General features: G+C 37.5%; 1 protein-coding gene across 6 annotated transcripts in view; it reads right to left on the reverse strand.

Annotated features, from left to right (window-relative positions):
• MDFIC (MyoD family inhibitor domain containing) overlaps positions 1-20,170 on the reverse strand; it is a 53,830-nt gene that overhangs the window by 24,877 nt on the left and 8,783 nt on the right. For 3 of the 6 annotated variants that reach the window (XM_056342203.1, XM_056342204.1, XM_056342205.1), the window contains exons 3-4: positions 14,757-14,888; positions 13,896-13,973 (exon numbers count right to left, since the gene is read on the reverse strand). In XM_056342203.1, the coding sequence (XP_056198178.1) occupies positions 13,896-13,973; positions 14,757-14,888 (210 nt within the window). Of the gene's footprint in view, positions 1-13,895; positions 13,974-14,756; positions 14,889-15,748; positions 15,790-17,355; positions 17,470-20,170 lie in introns of those variants that run through there. The other 3 variants (XM_056342207.1, XM_056342206.1, XM_056342208.1) reach the window with 3 other exon arrangements.

Here is a 20,170-nt window from a genome sequence, read left to right on the forward strand (position 1 = left end):
TCATAAGCGGCACAGCAGGATGTACCAGACAGAAGAGATAACCTCAGTGCCATTAACAGCCGTAACCTGGGCGAGTGCACAAACAGGTCCTCCTGGCTCCAGCATCGCCTGCTCCCTTCCTCAAAACCCCAGCGACCACTGACAAACTAGACACTGTAATTGCAGGAAGGAACGTGGGATGGTGAGGCAAATAGTTTCTCTGCCTAGCCCATTCACTATTCACCTCTTAGTCAGAAAAAACTCAAAGGTTAAGTTTATTCTCCACTGACCATATACACACTGAGTTTTCAGATGATGAGATTACAGTGCTCAGTTAAGTTGATGTAAATATGCATAAAAACTGGCTGTACTTGGTTTTAAAAAGAACATGAAGGCAAACGCCTGGAATAAGCAATTCCCTTCATGTTCACTGCTCCCTTGATTTCGAGCCCTCCACTCGGATAAGTGACAGAATTTCAGAAGACTTCAAAAAGTGCTCCACCTCAAGTGTGAACCTGACCACCTGCTCTCAAGCGCTCTGTCTATTGTCATCTCTATAACTCTAAGTAATACCCAATGCTACTATTAACAAAACTAACAAGATGCAGAAATAGAAAATATGAGTAAAAACAGAACAACAGCCACAAAGAGAGTGTAAAAAGGTAGCAAGAAAACACAGAGTATCAGTACAAAAAGAGTAGTGCATACATTGATAACTGAGTTTCTGATCCTGTTGCTACACTTGTTTTCTCTCTGCTATTCTTTCTTGCAACCTAGAGCTGAGTATCAAGTACCAGAAAACCAAAGGAAGAAAGAGAGAAAGCACAGCTGCAAGGAAAATGGAACAGGAGAAACAAATGGAAAGTAACCACAAGGAACAGGCTAAAACTTGGGATTTTACATTATTAAAACAATAGTACGGCAAAAACATCAAAAGAAAAAACAGCGGACAGCAGCCACCCAGAAGAAGACAGCACTGGAGGGGAAGGAGCCAGAAAGGGAAAAAATAACATAGTGAGCTGGGCCACTTCAGTCTGTGAGGGCAGAGAAGTGTAGGGAAGAAGAAACAAAACAACTCAGAAGTAGAACCCCACTAGAGCTAAAGTATTTGCTACAAATCTTGTAAGTAAGAAAATAATTAAACGATAAATCATTAGCTGATAAGCAATGAAATAAAATGAAGATAAACACATTGTACTTATACAGCCATTTAGCACTAAAGCAACGGTTCTCTTCTGCTGGAGGGGGAGCAGAATGCTCCTGAGAGGCTCCTGGAGCCCAGACCAAAAAAAATGACATTCAGCAATAGGGGCACGATGGAAAATGGAAATTTTGTGTCAAAAAGCAGGCCAAGGACTTGAGGGCCACAACAATAACTCTTCATGACCCTGCTTTTTGTTACTACAGGCTGGATAATTAATGAAGTGACTGTCAGCAGGAGAAAAAAAGATGTGGAAATGTAGCAGGGAGTGCAGCAAAAGTCCATCTGTTTCCCGATCCTGAAAAAGCAAAGTGTGAGGAGAAAGAGAAGCACCATGTATCTGCATGGCCAATACTAAACACACTGAGAAGCGTTAGTCTTTGTTACGGTTGTCCTTCAGCTACAGGAATTCCCTCATGACAAGCAGGGTCTAGAAGATGGGCACAGGACCCTCGTCACTGATCTACGTGGCTGCTATGCCCGTGGGCTGGATGAGTGGGGCTTCCCCATCCCAAAGCACTCCAGGGACCCCAGGTCACCAAAGGATTTTGAGTCCAGGCAGAGCTACCATAACCAAAGCTGGCTCTTGGGCTGCTTTATGCCACTAACACACCAGCCTGGCATCAGGATGAACAAGAAATGAGAGCTCTTTTTCCTTTTTTGACCTGTTTTGGTATGTCTTGAAAAGATATGGCAAAATCCCACCCAAAATGTTTTTTGTGCAAGCTGACAAATCAGATTCTTGAGAATATGCCTTGAAAAGTCTTATAAGAGTCCTCAAAAAACCTACACTTTTTTTCCTTCCCTAGATTTAAAACTGCAAGCAACCATGGACTAAAGGCTGCATCTCTGCAACAGCGCTCGCTGCCCTTTCCCTTCCACACTCCACAGGCAGTTTAACTCTTGTTTTACACTACGCAAGTAGTTCCATACGCTGAAGGGAAAGTAAATTATATTTCATGTTATATTTCAGAATGTAAAAACTTATGAACTAAGAGATTTGTGTGTTTAATTCAAAGCTTAATGTGCTTAATATGTAATCATTACCACCAATACTCAGCATAGAGGAAAATGTTTTTTACTTACCTCTTATTTACTGTATTTACCAAAATTATCGAGGAAGTATTTTTTTTTGACTCAGCTGGACAAACCCACCCATCCTGGCCAAGCTTTCATACATGACCTCCATTACATGAATTCAATATGGAAAAAAAAAGAATAATGCTAAGTGAGTTTTTGCCTGCTGCTCACGCACACATCCCTTAAAGCAGTGCAGAAGTCTGATCGCTGACTGTGCCTGGTGAAGACCAAACTTCCTGTAAAAATGATGCACTTAGTTTCCTGAAAGGAAGCAAAGCATAAACCGCTCAAACAATTCACAAGAAAGCTCTGATATCTGAGCCATGCAGTTACAAATCTGTCCTGCCAGAAAAATACAGTGTCACATCAGTGACCAACAGCTATAAGCACAGAAAATCAGAGAAACAAATGCTTTAACACAAAGAAGAAAGCACCAGATTATCTGAAGAAATGGCTAAATGGTCTTAATGGGATCAAATTACCTGTAAAACTTTTTTCTTTCATCCCACAACTGAATTAAATTCTGATTCTCCACCCTGTTCATGAAACAAGGTATAAAGCTCTATGAAATTATTGTGCCCAAATTATTTCAGTATAGCAGAGGCCAGCAGCACCTGCAAGTCCTTATACTGCAGAACTGACTGAATAGCAGAAAACTGGGGTTTATCTTTACCATACAGAAAAGGAGTATTCTTATTTCAACATGTTTAAAAGCATTCAGCATTACATATGGAATAATTTTCAATCTCTATCAAAATAAAAAAAATATTTCTTTCAATTTACAGAACTATGTATTTTGGCCCACTGAAGTCTATTTAGTTCACCTTCTGTTTAAAAATACTTCTAAGTAGCATTTAAATTTGGATGAGGGCCATGCTTTGAATCAGCTCACCTTGCAACAAGGATCTGTTTTCTGAAAACCTTTTGTATTGTCTTATTTAGGACATATACTTCCCTTTATTTGCACTAACATACAATGCTTACTTATGTACTCTAATAACAATAACAGTCACTGTTTTTTTCCACTGAATGCACACACAGCAGTGAAATCTGTGCTATGCCAACATTATTCACAATACTGAACAGTGTCCATTTTTACATTTAAAAATACTTTGTTACAAGATTTTGTAAACAACCTGAAGGATTTCTCCCAGAAGAAACAGCATTTTACATGAAAGCACTGGAATTTATAGTTACATTGTTATTTTTTTTTTTTTTTGTCCTTTTACAATCCAAGAGCTTCAGAAAGTCACAGCTGAGGCAGCAACCTCCTGTTACCCAGAAAGTACAGCGGCAACTCTTGTCTCATAGAAAAAAGACAGCCACTACATCACACGCAAACAATGTTCCTCTGCGACTTACACAAACCTTCAGCCCCACAAAAACATTTGTGTTGTTGTCAGTGCCAGCAGCTTGACCAGGCTGGTGATGGGTAAGCCAAACTGCTGCCTCCATCCCTTTGTCCTGTGCAGCTGCTTCGCGCTTGGGAAACGTCTCGGCCTCAACTTCTTGCATTTCTTGGCCCCAAACAAAAAAAAAGCTCTCAGGAAACCATTCAAACAACTGCCAAAAGGACAGAACTGCACTTTTTTTGATACATCCTTATCCACTTTACTAAAGACTCTTCCCATCTGCCATTTTATTTGCACCGCTGCCATAGCCCTGTCACTTGGAGTTAATTGCAGCACCCCTTTCTTTACCGTTCCTTCAGCATAACTAGCTACATTTCATTGTGCCATATCGTCTTCTTTGGCTGCTGGAATTAACAACTCACAATGGGAACATCTCCCTACTACCTTATATTTAATTAGTGTTATGTTAATTGAGACAAAATTCCTTGTTTCTGTACAGTACAGTACTGCCAAGACAAACTACTCAAGAATCATCAATATTTTATTTGTAAATACATCCTTTTAATTGGCATTCTCAATTTTGAGTCTTTAACTTTCAGCTTTTGTCAGGAGCTACAGACTCAGACTAGGTAATTTTTTTTGTTTATTCTATGAAAATTTAAATCTTGCATAATCACATGACTCCAGAATCTCACATTTCCATAGTGTGTTTTAATATTGAACAGGTGTTTTTGGTTTTTTTCCTGAATGCACTGTATTTTTTCATGTTTAATTTACTGTTAATTCTCCAATAGTCAAAATACTCATTCTAAAAAGAAGGTTCATTGCTACTTAAAAAATAGCTTAAATGTTGGTGTTAAGATGCAGAAGCTGAAGTGAACAGGCCTTTATACTGAAGCACTTCAAAAAAATCTTGTCAGCCTCTAAGCACAACATTCTAGTCATTGCTTACAGATATGTAATTGTAATAGAGAAAAAAAAGGGGAAATGGGCAAAAGGACTCTTCAAAAGAACAAACAACAAAAAGAGAAAAAGGAGGGACTAGAGAAAATTATGGAAACAAAGAAGTGGCTTAGAGACAGTAACTACAATGGGGATGTGTCAGTGTTTTCGCTCTCTTCTTGCTCTATAAAGTAAATATGGTAAAAAGGATGCAGAACAATTATTAAGAATGAGAACAAACCTTCAGCACTTTTCCAACTTTGACTCCGCCATGATAGCCATGACTTCTCTTTCTACCATATCATCAACCCATATCCTTTATTTTCTTCCAAAACCACCAAAATTTCTAAAGGATTCTCTTTTTTTAATGATTAAAACTCTGAAGTTTGATTCTGTTATAGTCATTGTGAAATGGATTTCTATCTCTGAGTTTAAGTTTTGAGGGTAAAGTGGATTATTCTACAGGAACCTTCCCTGTGCTATCAAACAAGTCTTCTCTCCTTTTCCATAAGGACCTGCTCCACAAATATCTAACAAAATATTGATAGTAAGACCTAAACATCTTGCCCTATTCCAGCTATCTCAGCAGAATCCCTGGTATGGATGCAGACACGGTAATGAAAAAACCCTCTGTGTAGTTGTTGGGTTTTTTTTTCCCTGTTGTCCACGGAGGGAACATAGCACAGCAAACGAGGTCCCTCCATTAGCCTGTTCTCACAAAGCTAGACTAGCAGATGCTCCGTCATACACAAACGCTCAAAACCAAACAGTGATTCATTTAAAACTGAGTTTATCAATTAAACTGTAGGGAAAATGTTCCTCAGGCGTAACACCACCCTACAGATGGGAATCAGATAATCAAGTGGACAAAGAAGTAGACGAAGCAACAGTCAAAGGAAAGGGATAAAGAGAGGAATGGAGGAAAAAAAAGTTAGCTTTTATTAGAATTCCTCCTTTAAAATGGTGTTGTGTGTTGGTTTTTTCCCCTCCATATCTTTCCAAAATCAAACACTCTCTTATTTGTTGTAAATACATAAAACTCACACTAGTTTCAAGTTTCCAGGTCTTGATCCAGCACAGAGCAGTTTACGGAATGGCTGTGATGAAGACTGTTACAGAACATACAGATCATTACAACTACTTCAGATGCATGAATGTACACTTTATAGCAACTTTATAGAGCGATTAGTGTATAATCCCACTGAGAGATCTATTCCCATATAAAAGTATTTCTCAATACTGATTTTACATTATAAATATGACAGTGACTATTATCACTAAAAAGTCAGCACACAGTAAAAAAATTTATATATATATTGAGGTAGGGAAATAGTTTATAAAGTCATAGTTACAAAGTCAGCTAGGAAATACTAAATTATTAAATGAACTGGTGTAATTTAATGAAATTACATGTATGAGAATTGTATGCGTGCTACCAAACTTAGCTCTGTATCCTGCCTCACTACCCAAATATTTTTTTTATATCACCTCTGTGGAAAAACTCGGTTTGATCACTCAGACAAACCTTTCCAGGCAGGCTTATCCCAAATCTCACCAAAACTTAACATTTCCTTAATTTTGAAATTCAAGCAAAAAGAGCATTGTTCACTAATCTCCTCTATTTCTGAAATGTAAAGACCTAAAAGATGTTCACCCTGGTTTGACACTGCTCTTATGGCCAATTTTGGTCAGCATAAGTCTTCCATTGCTTTTCTGTTAAAATGTGAATTTTATTTTAGCTTGCAACTTAGAGAATGCAGTTAAAATACGCATCTGTCTTAATAAAGAAAGAAGATGGGGAAAAGGTACATACCTTCTAAATGGCTAAGAGGTTTTATTTTTGAAGAAAAACGTAATTTCAGAGCTATCCATACCTGAAGGCAGGCTTGCTCCTGCTCTGCTGAGGAACAGGCAAATGGCTTATACTGTCTCCCAGGGGCAAAAACTTGCCCTGAAGGTCAAATCTGACTCATAGGCCACATATTTTATAGGCTTACCTAACAGTTTGCTCTACTTGACTTGTCTCAAAAGCAAACTTCATAACATTTTATGCAAACATTATACAACCTAAAGTCTGAGCTGTAAATCAATAAAACTCACTGTTTTGAAGGTTGAAGAACCTCTGCAACAGGAAAGTCTCTTCATTGAAATTCTGCTGTAATTAACATTAGCATTGCTAAATCCTACAATTTTCTCTAAACAAGTTTCGTAATATTTACAGCTTCAGTTTGAAGTAAAAACATGATAATTGGGATACTGCATAGAAGAAGGGAAGTAGGTTTAAAAGTAATGTTTAAGTCTCTGATTTTCATGGGTCCAAACATAAAACTCAGATTTTGAAAGTTCCTGTGTTAGAATGCCATGGGTTTGCATTTCATGATCACAAACTTCAAGAGCAGTCTCCATACAAAAACATGTTTGTCACACACCGGAACACTACAGTTCATTTAAAAATAGTTAAGTCTCAGGTGGCAAACAATTCATCATCCTCTTAAATCAAGCCTCAATACTTCTGGAGGCCTACCTCACCAGTATAATGAGTTAAAAAAAACAGTATTAGAAATAGCCTGAGTGACCACAACTGTTTGACATCTGAATGTTTTTCAAAGGGATCCTTTGGGTTTGGATCATGAAGAATTTTTATTTTGTTTTTAAAGAGAAAACAAAAAAACACCACTACCACCACAACAACATACGAATAGGTCACAGGCTCCTATTTTTCCTTGTCTTTTATAAAAATACCTTTAAGGAAAGGTACTTGTGGGTACTTTTGCACTGCAGATATTATTACCAGAACGCAGAACAACTATGTAGTATTCAGACCTTTCTTTCCTCTGGACAGCTATTTAAAGAAGAAAAACATTTAACCATAATTACTTAGCTACGTTCTGTGTTGTGACCATGAGCCCCTCTTCATCTTTTACTTTTTTTTATTAGTAAATACAAAATTCAGAAGATTAAAACTGTTCTGGCTCTCTAAATTTTGAAGATTTCATTATTTTGATGTACACACAATATACAGTACTAGTTTTCAGCTGTATAAATTTACTCCAAGCATACTACACACATGACAGCAGCTATAAATTAAAATTTTAAAAAAGAAAGACTAAGAGAATTTTTGCCACGGTGTAAGTTCAAGACATTTTTGACAGAAAATAGGCTCCTAAAAGTACAGCTTCCATGACGATACTTTCATGCACTTTGTAGGTGTTTCCTTTGTTAAAATTGGCTAACTGAATACCGTTAGTACTGAAAATAGCAGACTGAAACCACATTGACTCATTGGCTTTGTAGTATATTATTTCACGTAGAATGTAGTTGGTTTTATTACTCTTCCTCTTTAAGGAACCACTACAAATAAATTGTACTCTTCCCCCTATATGAGGAACTAATCAGGAAAAGAATATAAATATTCTTTCCCATCTAGGCATAACAGCACATTATTTCTGAGACAGTACCAATACAACAAAGGAAAATATTCTGAAATTAAGATACAATTTACTTCAGTCTCAAACACAGCAAGCATAGTAGTCTTCACATTACTTGAAGAATTTCACCTTTGGCTGATACTGATGGTTCCTGACATTCAAACTTTCCCAGCCTCAGACCATAAATTCAGATATTGCTCTGAGAGTCAGAAGTAAGGTAAAACAGAAAATGAAAGGTTCCAGGTAATTCTGGCTACTAGTGATATACAGAATGCACACATGCATCTGTCTTATGGTCATCTGGTGCAGTCTGAAGTTCTCACTGAGGTTTCACTACTGTTCTGTGAATGGATCAACAACATCAAGTTTATTTCTGCACATGGAGTCACCGCAGAGGATACAAATTCCTCACCCTATTGCAGTCCATCATTAACTGCATTGCTTCAAAACATTCAACCTAGAGTTTAAGGGAAAAGGCTACACAGAAAACATCACATCTCACAGCAGCTCTGCTTACAAGCAAGACTCAGGTCATTCCACAGGTGACTTCTGTGAACACTGAAGACCCAGTCTTAAACTCTGAAGACTGTAACTGTAAAGATACAGCTATCTGTGAAAATGCCTCTCTACCCAGGAGAGGGTGAAATGAAAATTAAATGACAATGCTATGGTTGTGCAACAACGAGGTGTGACATGCCCTGGATGGAAAATTGTCTCAGCTGAGAGGTTTGATCCCAGAAATTCCTAGGGGAAATCAAAATGATGAGTAGATACACTTTCAGCAAGAAAAGGTCTAACTTACTGCAGAAGCCTTCCAGGTAAAGACTGGGAAGAGTGCATCATCTTTATCTGTTAAAAAAAGGACCTCGGAAATCTAAAGAACCCCAGCTGAACCATCAAAACTCAAGCGAACAGTAGCAAACATGAGCTCCAGCAAACTCTCATTAGTTCTTTGGAATACTGAAGATATTTGGTCTCTTGGTATCCTGACAGCACTGATTTCTCATTTTTATTTCTCAGCCTGCTGCAAGACCGCTATTACTCATTCTTCTCCTCAGCTTCAACTGGAACATTGTCAGTAGGAGTAAATTATGGGTCCTTCACAGGCCCTCGTACTTCTGATGCACAACACCCTGGCCTGCCTGTAAGCTAAATGAATTCCAAAATTTTGTTAAATAGCATAATTTTCACTACCACCTTTAATAGATGCTTTATCTTGACTGGCATGAACATTCTGAATGTGCTGTACAACATACTTAGTTAGCTTTCTTCCAGTTTATATAAGTCTTATTTCACTATTTAGTGGCTGAAAACTTGCTCCAGCGTGACCCCAGTAGACAGCTATGAAGAAAATTAACTCTTTCCCAACCATAACCAGGACAAAATTATTACAATAAATCACATTTTACCTCCTGGGTTCTGCTAAGGGAACTAGTTGATGCACAGTAATTTCAAAGAACATTTTCAAAAATGCATGTGCTGTCAGCCATCTTACAGCTGGTTGGGAAGAAGTCAAAACACCACTAGGCTCCTCAGAAGGTGTGAGAGGAGTTTTTTGAGAACTTTTGGAACAGAAGTAAGAGATCTGCCAGGTCAGGGGAGAAACAGAAGTAGTACAAGCTAGTTCTCTTCTGGGGAAAGGAGTAGAAAATCTCTCTGGGAGAGGAGTTCTCAGGGAGGACCTTCACACCTTCATTACTTCTACTGGCCAGATTCCTCAAAGATTCATCCTGTTTGAAGAAGGATCTAAATATCAAATAGTGCATTTCTGTATTTAGGTGTTTCACTGATGAAGGTTTTGTTCATTCATAGGCTTAAACTTTTCTATACCTGGGTATATTCGTAACATTATACATAAATCACTTCTTTAACTAAAAGAACACACTCTCAGACTCAACAATAGATTTTGAATAATTTCCATTAATCTGCACGATTTCTGTACTCACACAGTTACACTGCAAGAAGACTGTATCTGTCATACTTTCTAGCTTTGAAGAGAAGCACTGAAGTTATCTCAACCACTCTGTACTATTTTTCAGACAAAACAAACACAGTCATCTGAAATCACAATAATTTTAAAATGAGTGTGTACCACAAATTAGCCAAGAAAAGACATTTGGATTAATATCAAACAAAAAGAACAGTTCTAACAGCAGATTATCTTCTTCTTGTTGGGAAAAAAGTCCCAAACCCAAACTGCATAATTTAAACTACGGAAATCACTCACTCACTTAGCCAGAAGGAAAAGGGAATCTCTAGACGTTAACATTAAATAAATAGTCATGTAAAGTAAAAATGTCAACATAAAAATATAGGAAACAAAAAGATAAAAATACCTAGGTTTATAGTTCAATAAAACAAAACACAATAAAGAAGAATGTAGTAAATAAAATCATGGGCACAAGAACATGTAAAATTGTTTAATCCCCGCAGAGCTGAAAGAAGCATCCATTTCTTTAAGAACGACCCTTATCAGGAGGGTGTTTCATGGAGGAGAATGAGGCCATTGAAGCTAGGAAATGATGGATAGCAATGACCTTTCTATCTGTAAAACATGGGCACATTTTAGGTATTTAATCTTGAGAATTGGATTATTATTAATCAATTATTCATGACAATTTGAATCTATGGTAGATGTTTTTTGTTTTCTTAAATATCACATAGCTAAGGTCCTGCTTGAGAACTGGAAAGGAGATTAAATCCTCACAAGCAAATAGTGTTAAAGACTGGCATTTTCTTCCCTCCCAAACATCCCTTCCCCTGCATAACAGCACACACTGATGATAACCTAGTACCCTCTGCAAAAATTCTGCCTAAATGTTCTGAAAACCATCTTTATAGCCTTTTTTTTTTTTTTTTTTTAAGGGGGAATAAAGAAATCCTCTACCTTTCCCAAAGAACAAAGCAGGGTATTGTGGTAACATGGAGCAGAAAAAATCCTGTGGCTTCATTCCTGTAGACACAGGTTACCCTGCTGCATTTTTTAACATAAATTCTTCCTCACTTGCCCAAAGGTGAATGGTAACAGAAGCCGAACATCTCCATTACAGGCCACCAGATCATACAATGAAAATAGGCAGAAGGTGTTTGCAGATATTTAAAATGCACTGCCACAGAAGAAGGAAAAGTATATGGAGCCATTCTGAGGGTAAGTTCTTTAGAAAAGCAGAACCCCTGCATTCTGAAATAAAATACAAAATGTGTACGTCTGTGAAGGGAAAGGATAAAATAAAATACTTGAGCTGAAATATATTGAGGTTATCCCAATTTGGGGGAACCACTATGGAAAAGAGACTCCCCCTTTACTCAGGTTCTAAAATTGAAGGCTATGGATAGCAATGGCCTCATTGTGAAAAAAGCCAATTTAACACACCTACGAACACCAAATATTTGGCATTCTTCCTGTTCTCAAATACTCTGTTAAAAAATGTACACTTTATTTCTAGTCTAACTGAACTTCCAGACATTACATCTAGTTTTCCCTTTGTCTAACACAGTTGAAGAACTGTCTTACCAATTTTCTGTTCATTGTGGTATCATGCTTCTCAGGGACTATGCAAGCCCCTCTGTACCCCTCATGTTAACACTAAACAGATTGAATTCCAGGAGTTTTTCCACAATAAGGCATGTTTTCAACTACTCCAGCCATTCCTGAGGTATTTGTGGTTCTCCCCTGACCGTTGTCCAACTGAATGCAGTATTCCAGTAACAGTTATGCAAGTGCATTAACAATTAATACAGAAAGATAACATAACTGATTTTTTATTTAGCTCTTCCCTGTTCATATGTCAGTATGTAGTCATCTTTTGACTCTCAAGCTCTCTTCAAAAACAATTAATTCCTTGGTTGAAGCTTCCCATAAGATTACCCGTTTACCCAGGATATTATGAACGTTTTCATTCGGGTGGAGAAGGGATGGGGAATGGGCTAATTGGGGGGAAATCTCATCCTTGAGAGATTAAAGAAAAGGGGGCTTGAGAAAAGGACTGCAAGGGCAGGGCAAGGTGAACTGAGAACATCTCACTGTGGAAAACAGGGGTAGCATTTCAGTTTATTGATGTTGCCTGGTAAACTGAGTTCACAAGTGCAAATGAGAAATCATACATAATGAAGTCATTACAGAGCCTCTAACACTGGACCTCGTTGTTGGTGTGCCAATAAAACTGACTGATTAATCTACTTCCATATAACAGCAGGATAAAACAGCTGCAAACAAGGAAAACCCTGGAAATTGAACACTGGAAACATTTATAAAGTGAAAAAAACTAAGGCTAACACAAATGGCGTGTGTATCAACTGTGGGGGTGGAAAACAATCTGTATGAGAAAAAAAGAAACTGAATCATTAGAACAAGTGGTAAAGGGTTGTTAATACCCAAGAAAATTGAAGTACGCCCTGTCTAAAAGCATTCAAAGAAAAAGTTTTAAAATAGACTGTACTGGTCAAAACACTGTTTATTTCTAACCTCAAGCTTCTTTCAACATGCAATATTCTGCAAACTTTAGTCCAGAGGGTTAATAGATCTGGTTGAATCACAGCCAGATCTATAACAGATACTTGTTATTTAAGACGAAATACCTTAGTAATGTTTGCGATAAACAAGTTAATTTGTGCTCTATTTGTTCTATTTTTCAAACTTTAGTTACTAGGTAGATCAGGTTGTAAAACTTCTGCAAACTGCAAGAAGCACTTGTAACTGAGCCAAACACCTTTCCTCCATTTTTTAAGTAGAGCAGACTTCCCTACTCATAGCCACAGCTGATTAAAAAAAAAAAAAAAAAAAGCTGCTTTAATTTAATATTTTTTGTTTCTTCCACCTATGGGACTTTAACATTAAAGGTTAAAAAAATATATCATTTGAAACAGAGAGAACTGCTTCATAGCAGCTGCTCAAACAGGTCTCATAATAAAGCCACTACTACACAAAACTCAGGTATTAAGACCAGGAGTTTTCAAAACTTCCAGCTTTCACCTAAACCTGTTTTTCACAAAGTTAAAGGTAAAACTACTAGTGACTCCAGGAGGATCACAGTTTGCACACTGGAGCAGTACATTATATCTCTGAATTTTATCCTAGCTTTGCCCTTTTTCCTGTTACTTTTTTAATTCAGCGGCAGATAACCCTCCCATCACAGAGACATATAACTGTCAAGTCACTTTACCAGGGACTTGCACAATCTTCTTTAATTTCTACTACATACTGAAAAACATTATTTTTCCCTTCCCCGTTTCCACAGTCCAGCCGCTACAGCATGTCCTTGTGGTAAACAGATTAGAGAAAGCGCACCACCACCCTACTGTCCTTTGTCCTTTCTTCCACAGTTCAGGCATGCTGCTAACTGCTATGAAATAAATCTGCTTTGCCACTGGTCTGGGAATAAGGAGACCTCTAGGAAGAGAGAATGAGAAAGAGGCCACTTCAAAAGCAGCAGATGCCATATGCATCTTCCCACGTCCTCAACACAGAGCATGAAACAATTACTTTTCCAGGGATGGTTACATCTAAAATAATAATTTTGGGGATTCAGTAAACTCTCAAACTGTGCAGGACAACTGTCCTTCTTTATAGTCCTTTAATAATTATTTTTAACTTGTCAGATAAATATCTGACGTGCTAAATTCAAGTTTCCTGTAAAGGATCTAGATAATTATTCAATACAATAAGGGTATAAGTATTTACCAAGATTCATTACTTAGAAAAAAAGGATTAACTAAAATTTGAAAAGAACTTCAAATACTGACACAAAATTCAGAAGCTGACTGTACAGATAAGATTAAAACAACAACAATAACAATAATAAGAAACAGGTAATTCCAGAGAAGATCACAAGTTATGACAACAGCAGGTTCAGAAATATGAATTTACCCCACTGTGTACAACGTAGTACTTGTGCAGTGTAAAGATAGACTGACCCTGAAGTGTGTGGTTGGACAATACCAGAGAGCTGGAGCACCACTCAGCATTTAGTCCATTTGCTTTCTGAATACACCCTATAATCAGAAAACAGTTTCTCATGCTGCCCCTCCCTTGAGCAACTAACGTTCAATTATTCACAGCATTATAAAGCAGTATTAGCTCTAGCAGTTGACAGAAATATTTTCACCTCAGGAGGGTGTAACTGTGGATGATCCTTTGGACAGCATATGATCTTAAATTCAAGGCAGAAAAATGGGAATAATATTGCATATCCTTTTGTTTTAAAGCATCCAAGACATACTATAGGAATATGGATTTGTGAAAACTAATCAAAAAAACTCATTTTCAAAGCATAGGTCTAAAACCTTGTTTTACAGCATTCTTCTAGCTTTGACAGAAATAATTAATTTAGGATTCAAAACTCTTTATAAGCTTACACCTGACTAGTACTCAGTGCATATGGAAGCGACTGCTCTCAGTACAGTTTACTCTGCCACTTAAATGTATAACCTGAGAAACCAAGGCGACGACACCTAGCACAGCTGCACACTGCAGCTCACATGCCTACTAAATATACAGATCCCATTACAAATGGTGAGAGAGATACAGAACATTAAGGCTTTAAAATGGAGATGCTACAGAGGTTTATATTATACTGCGCCACTCAAATCACACCTTTCTTTGAACTTACTTATGCATACTGACAGGTGTCATTCTGGGAAGCAAATTCCACAGACACGCATTATAGTTACAACACAACTGTATTTGACACACATTTAGCCGAGTCAACAGGCAGTATATCCCATTACACTTCGAAGCAAGCCTAAACGGCAGCAATTTCTTCTAGAAATACTTACTTCTGACGAGGTCACCATCAGTGCGATTTCCCCAGACAGACTGGTCTTGTATCTCTGATTGTATACTTTGGTTACTGGGAGGCTGATTTATGTTTTTATCTCCTGCTGCGGTATTCTCTTGGTCAGTTTCTTCTAAAAGAAATTTTAAGATGTTAGTTTCTATGTCGTTTTTCCTCTATGTGAACAAAATTCATCTTTGAAAATTAAAAACAAAAGCACATGAAATATAACTTGTCTTAGCAACTCATGTAGTTTCCTTACAAATAACTGCTAATAAAGTTGATTTTCAATTTGTTTTCTCATCCAGATAAAAATAATTCCTCTTTAAGAAAGTCTTTTAGTCATATTGTGTTTCATCATGTAAAATAATACTCAGCAACTTTTGTAAAAAGAAGTTATGGTTGAGTTGGTTTATATTTAGTTACCTTCCACAAAATTTTCAGATAAAAATTGGAACAGCTTGTCACACAAAAAAGCATGAATTTTTGCCCACATTTATGTGGCTCTGGCATATAAAAGCTATAATAATTCCACAAAAGTCTGTTCTCTATTAGTTACAACTGAACATATAATTAATGACAAATATTGTTGAAACTTTCAAAACTGATCAGTACAGAAATTCAGAAAATGTGTAATAACACCATTACCTATTTTTCATTGAAAAAATTAGCCTTTTAAAAGCCATTCCTGAATAAAAGTCAATGTTTAGTCTATGATGAAAGGAAAAATTATGTCTTCTCTCCAGGTATATATAAGTTGTAAGGAAATTTCCATGGTAAAGTTATTTGAGGGACTCTTAGAAGATAGCAAATCTTGTGGGTTTGATGATTTCGCCAGTTCGCACACACAGACCTACATTTCCTCAAACCAAGGTGACAGCTTTAATTTCCGCTGCCATTAATGTTTTAATAGTCAAATTCACACACACAAATCTTTCTGTTCTTGATTGCTACAAGTTTTTCCTATTGGCATTCAAGGAAACATTCCCCAACCTGGAATTACTTGGTTCATCATTCACAGTGACAGATTATCAGTTTGTATCATTTACTCGAGGGATCTGTAAAACACTAAATATTTTCAGTATTGATTATTTTTGGAGTATATGTACAACATTTAATATTTACAGTAAATCTAAACGAGCAGCTGTTGAAAAGTCTGTTAGCTCTATTTATTTGTCTCAAACAAGAATGTTTATAAGCCACTTATCACAACGTAACGATACCATATCCTCTAGTAAAGCAATGATTCCAGTCCTGAGACACAGAAAACTCAGTTATTGCTACTGCAACATATTAAAGGTTAGTTTCTTTATGTAACCAACAGCAGTTTGATTTTAAATCCTAACTTTCTGCCTTTGTTATCCACGCTATTAAACTGAGGCATTGAACATCACTCAAAATAATATATACCATATTGTATGTATAGTAGCATGTGCCTTCAAGCACTGCTGCTCCCCTTCTATTAATTTCCACCTCTGAAATGTCTGACCCAGCTACCTCTTTGGTACTTCTCTCTGAGCCCTCCCTCCCATTGCCACTTCTTCAACAACTTGTCACTACTTCCTCCAGCCCATCCCGAGATGAACCATTTCACTGGGCCTGGTGTAAAGTTACTGAAGCAATTGGGAAGAGATCCATTGACTTCAAGGAGTTTTGCTTCTTGCCCTGATGACTTAAACTCACCTAGATACTCATCCTATATAAAAAACCAGAAAAGGCAGATTTGTTCAACCCCTTTGACAGACCTCAGATACAAATTATTTCTACCTGATACCTATCAAATTCAAATCTGACTGTTTCGAAGTATGATGATTTTGCCTGTGCAGTTAGGTATTAGGTACAAGTGTGTTTCAAAAGTGTTTCAAAAGTGCCCTGAAATAGACTGAAGGAAAATAAGTGGTATCCTGGAGAGACCTAGCGTAAAAGCACTCTGCTTTCCACATAGAGTAAGCTTAAATGAGCTGTTTTAAGAGATTTTGCTCTTCAATGACTTTGCTGCAGTAGCAACACCAAGATTACAACAATATCTACCAGCAATGGTAGTACAAAACTGCAGTTACTGTATACAGTTTTCTTGTACAGGATATGACTTTACAATGCCCTACTAGTTCATGTAGTAAACAAAGAACGGTTCTAAGGAAACCTTAATATTAATATTATGGGGCCCTCAGTGTTCTAGATTACCTTTTTATCTAAGAAATCTAAGTGCAGAATACAATCAGTTATCATTAGTTATAGGGATTTAATTTTCATTCCTTTGCTTGGTTTCAGTTCGGTATCTTTTTCTCTCTTTTTTTTTTTTTTTTACTAGGTAGAGCTTCTATGTGTATTTTTCACGTTTATTTTTATTATATTAGGTGGATATGGTAAAAGGCCAGTGAAAACCATGGAAATTATATTAACAGTTAAGAAGAAAGAGGAATTATTAAAAAGTAAAAAAAAAAAAGTTGCAACTGAACACGAAACAATTTCGAAAGGAGGTTTACAATTAACGTTAATTGAGTATCTGTTGTTTGATCTATTGAATTCACATGAAGACTTCCCCACAAACGTGCGTAACAGAAACCTACACCATTAAACATACATATTTGGTGTCTTACTTTGCACTCCAGAATTATGCATGGATGCAGCTCATCTCCTGGCAGATGCTGCTCTGTGTGTGGTGGGCTGACCCTGGGCAGCAGCTAAGAACCACACAGCTACTCCTTCCCTCCCTGGCCCACAGCGGGACAAGGGGAGAGAACAGAAAGAGCACAAGTCAGGAAACTCGTGGATTGAGATAGTTTAGTAAGTGAAGGAAAGCAAGAAAAGAAAAGCAAGAAAGCAAGAAAAACAAGTGATGCAAAGGCAATTGCCACCTCCTACAAGCAGACCAAAGCCCAAGTCGCCAAGCAACGGCCACCTCCCCCAAAACCTCCTCCCCTCAGTTTTTATCGCTGGGTGTGACATTATATGGCATAGAATATCCCTCTGGTCAGTCTGAGCCCCCTGTCCACGTTGTGTCCCCTCCCAAGCTCTGGCCCAGCCCCAGCCCACTTGCTGCAGGGGCAAAACGGGGAAAGGGGGAAGAGCAAACCTTGATGCTGTGGGAGTGCTGCTCAGCACTGCCAAACCACTAGTGTACTACCAGCCCTGGTTTAGTCACAGATCCCAAACACAGCACCACAGGAGCTGCTATGAAGAAAATTAACTACATCCCAGCCAGCCTTAGCATGATGGGGCTTTAGAAAAAGTAGACCTTAAGGTATGTTTATTTAAGATTGTTTCATGCATCCCTTCTGACGCATCAGAATACTGAAAACAGACAAACAATGATGTCCTGATTATTTTTTCTTGAATGTGCATCAGGTTTCAGTTTCAGAACACAGGAATTTCTTGATTATTCCTTTATAATAAACAGCTGATGATGGGATCATGACATTATTTTTCTGGTTTGTTCCAGAGGTGCAACTACAGCATACCAATTACAACCAACCACACATGAAGCCAGCCTCAAGAACATTCTTGAGTCTGTGTTTGGTTGATGCCATTATTTTTGTTAGGTGCATAAGAATATTAATAAGAGTAGCTGATGAAAGCTAACACAGTTTTGAGTCCAGTAAGAACTGACACAAAAGACCTTAATCTTCTCTGATGGGCCATGCTTGTGGCAAAGCAGCTTTAAGAAAGCCTATAGCTGTCACAGATACCAACGCTGGATCTGACCATAGACAGGTATTGTTTTTTTCTACTGCATCTGCAAATATATTTTTATACATATATATATATATATAAAAAATATATATCTCTGCAAAACACTCAGTTGTTTTAATCAAGTTTAACCTTAAGAATTTGTATGCAATATGTCCTCAGTATTTCAGATGCTGCTTCCTTTAGTGCACCTTTCCACTTTCGTGTGGCCAACCTCCAAATCTGGGAGCCAAGAAAAAAAAAAAGAAAAAAAAAAAATCACAGCTCTTCCTAGCAGTTCAAATAACGGAAAGAAAAGACTCATCGTGTTCGGAGTCTGGCACTGCTGAGGTAAAAATCCAGTATCTCTTCAAAACCACAGTAAGTTACTCTAGATCATGTCATAAAAGCAACGGAGTCTTCTTACCTATCACGGCTCAGCCCCAAGAGCAGCAACCCGGTAACTTGTGGCTATGTACTTCTCCTAAACTAACAGCAGTCCCTGAGGCCAAAAAGCTTCTAGCCAAAAGCCCCCGTGGGAGTGACACCCACACAAAGTACCCTGTGATTTATCCTGAAGGTAAGCATGGGTGCATACTCTACTTGTGTAGAGATTAATGCAAGTTCAAGGTTTAAATAAGGAAGAGACACAACATGCTGGCAAAGTATAGAATTGAGATGGTTAACAGCCCTAATCTTAACTATATTACAGAGAACTGGTAAGCCACTTAGTGAAAAAATTTAAAATTTTAATCACATCTCAAAATTACTGTTTCATGCAATAAGTGAACAAAGCAAACTCCTAATTTTTTTGTCATTTGGAATTATTAAAGCATATACAGATCACTTTTATAGTACATACGTGCATTTCCCATATAACTGTAATATTTATTTTTAAAATTACACAGCAATACATGTATTTCATAGAATCAAACCTTGTTTTCACTGTTAAGACTACTGTAACATTGATTGTTAACTCCTATTTTAGTTTGGAGTACATACCTCTGGATACATACACTTCTCTGCATCATGACATATACACTTTACAAGACTCCACCAACAGAACAGTATCAGCAGTCTGGGTCATCAACAAGGCTACTATTACAACAGCCCTATCAAAACCAAAATTTTACAAATACCCAGAATTGTCAAGAAAGACTTCTGTATTTAGGCAAGAAGGCTATGTGAGGCAATCTCTCTAGATCCCTTCCAGTCCTATCGTCTATGCCTTTATAAAGTTGTGGGGATACAGATCAAACTAATTCCTCAAAATTTCTTAGAACATCCCAGGGAAGTACCCCTCTCTTCAAAGCTATATTTATTCTACTTTTCTTTACGATAATGTAAAGTATATTGAGTGGACATCAAATCAATACACAAAACCGACAGAAAACACAAAAAAGATACGTAATGGACGTACATTTGCAGGACACCACAGAAAGCTCCAGTCTTTGATGAATACCCAGCTTTTCTTCTCTAAGTGCTTGTCCATCTGTATATTCACGTTACGGCTGCCCCCACACGACCCGCTACATCTCATGAGTTTACTCAGAAATGGGTCTCAGTGTGTTCAAATATGGCATCACACATTAATGCATCAGTAACTATAATATTCAGTCTCTGAATATGCAAAAACCTGGGAACAAGTGCCCACATTAAGTGGGTTGCACATCCTCAGAGTGTGATTGACAGCTGATTTCTATTAAATAGATGACACATAAGCCTATATACTGACTCAGCCACCTC

Source organism: Falco biarmicus, chromosome 5 (assembly GCF_023638135.1).
Source record: "Falco biarmicus isolate bFalBia1 chromosome 5, bFalBia1.pri, whole genome shotgun sequence".
Lineage (NCBI taxonomy): Eukaryota > Metazoa > Chordata > Aves > Falconiformes > Falconidae > Falco > Falco biarmicus.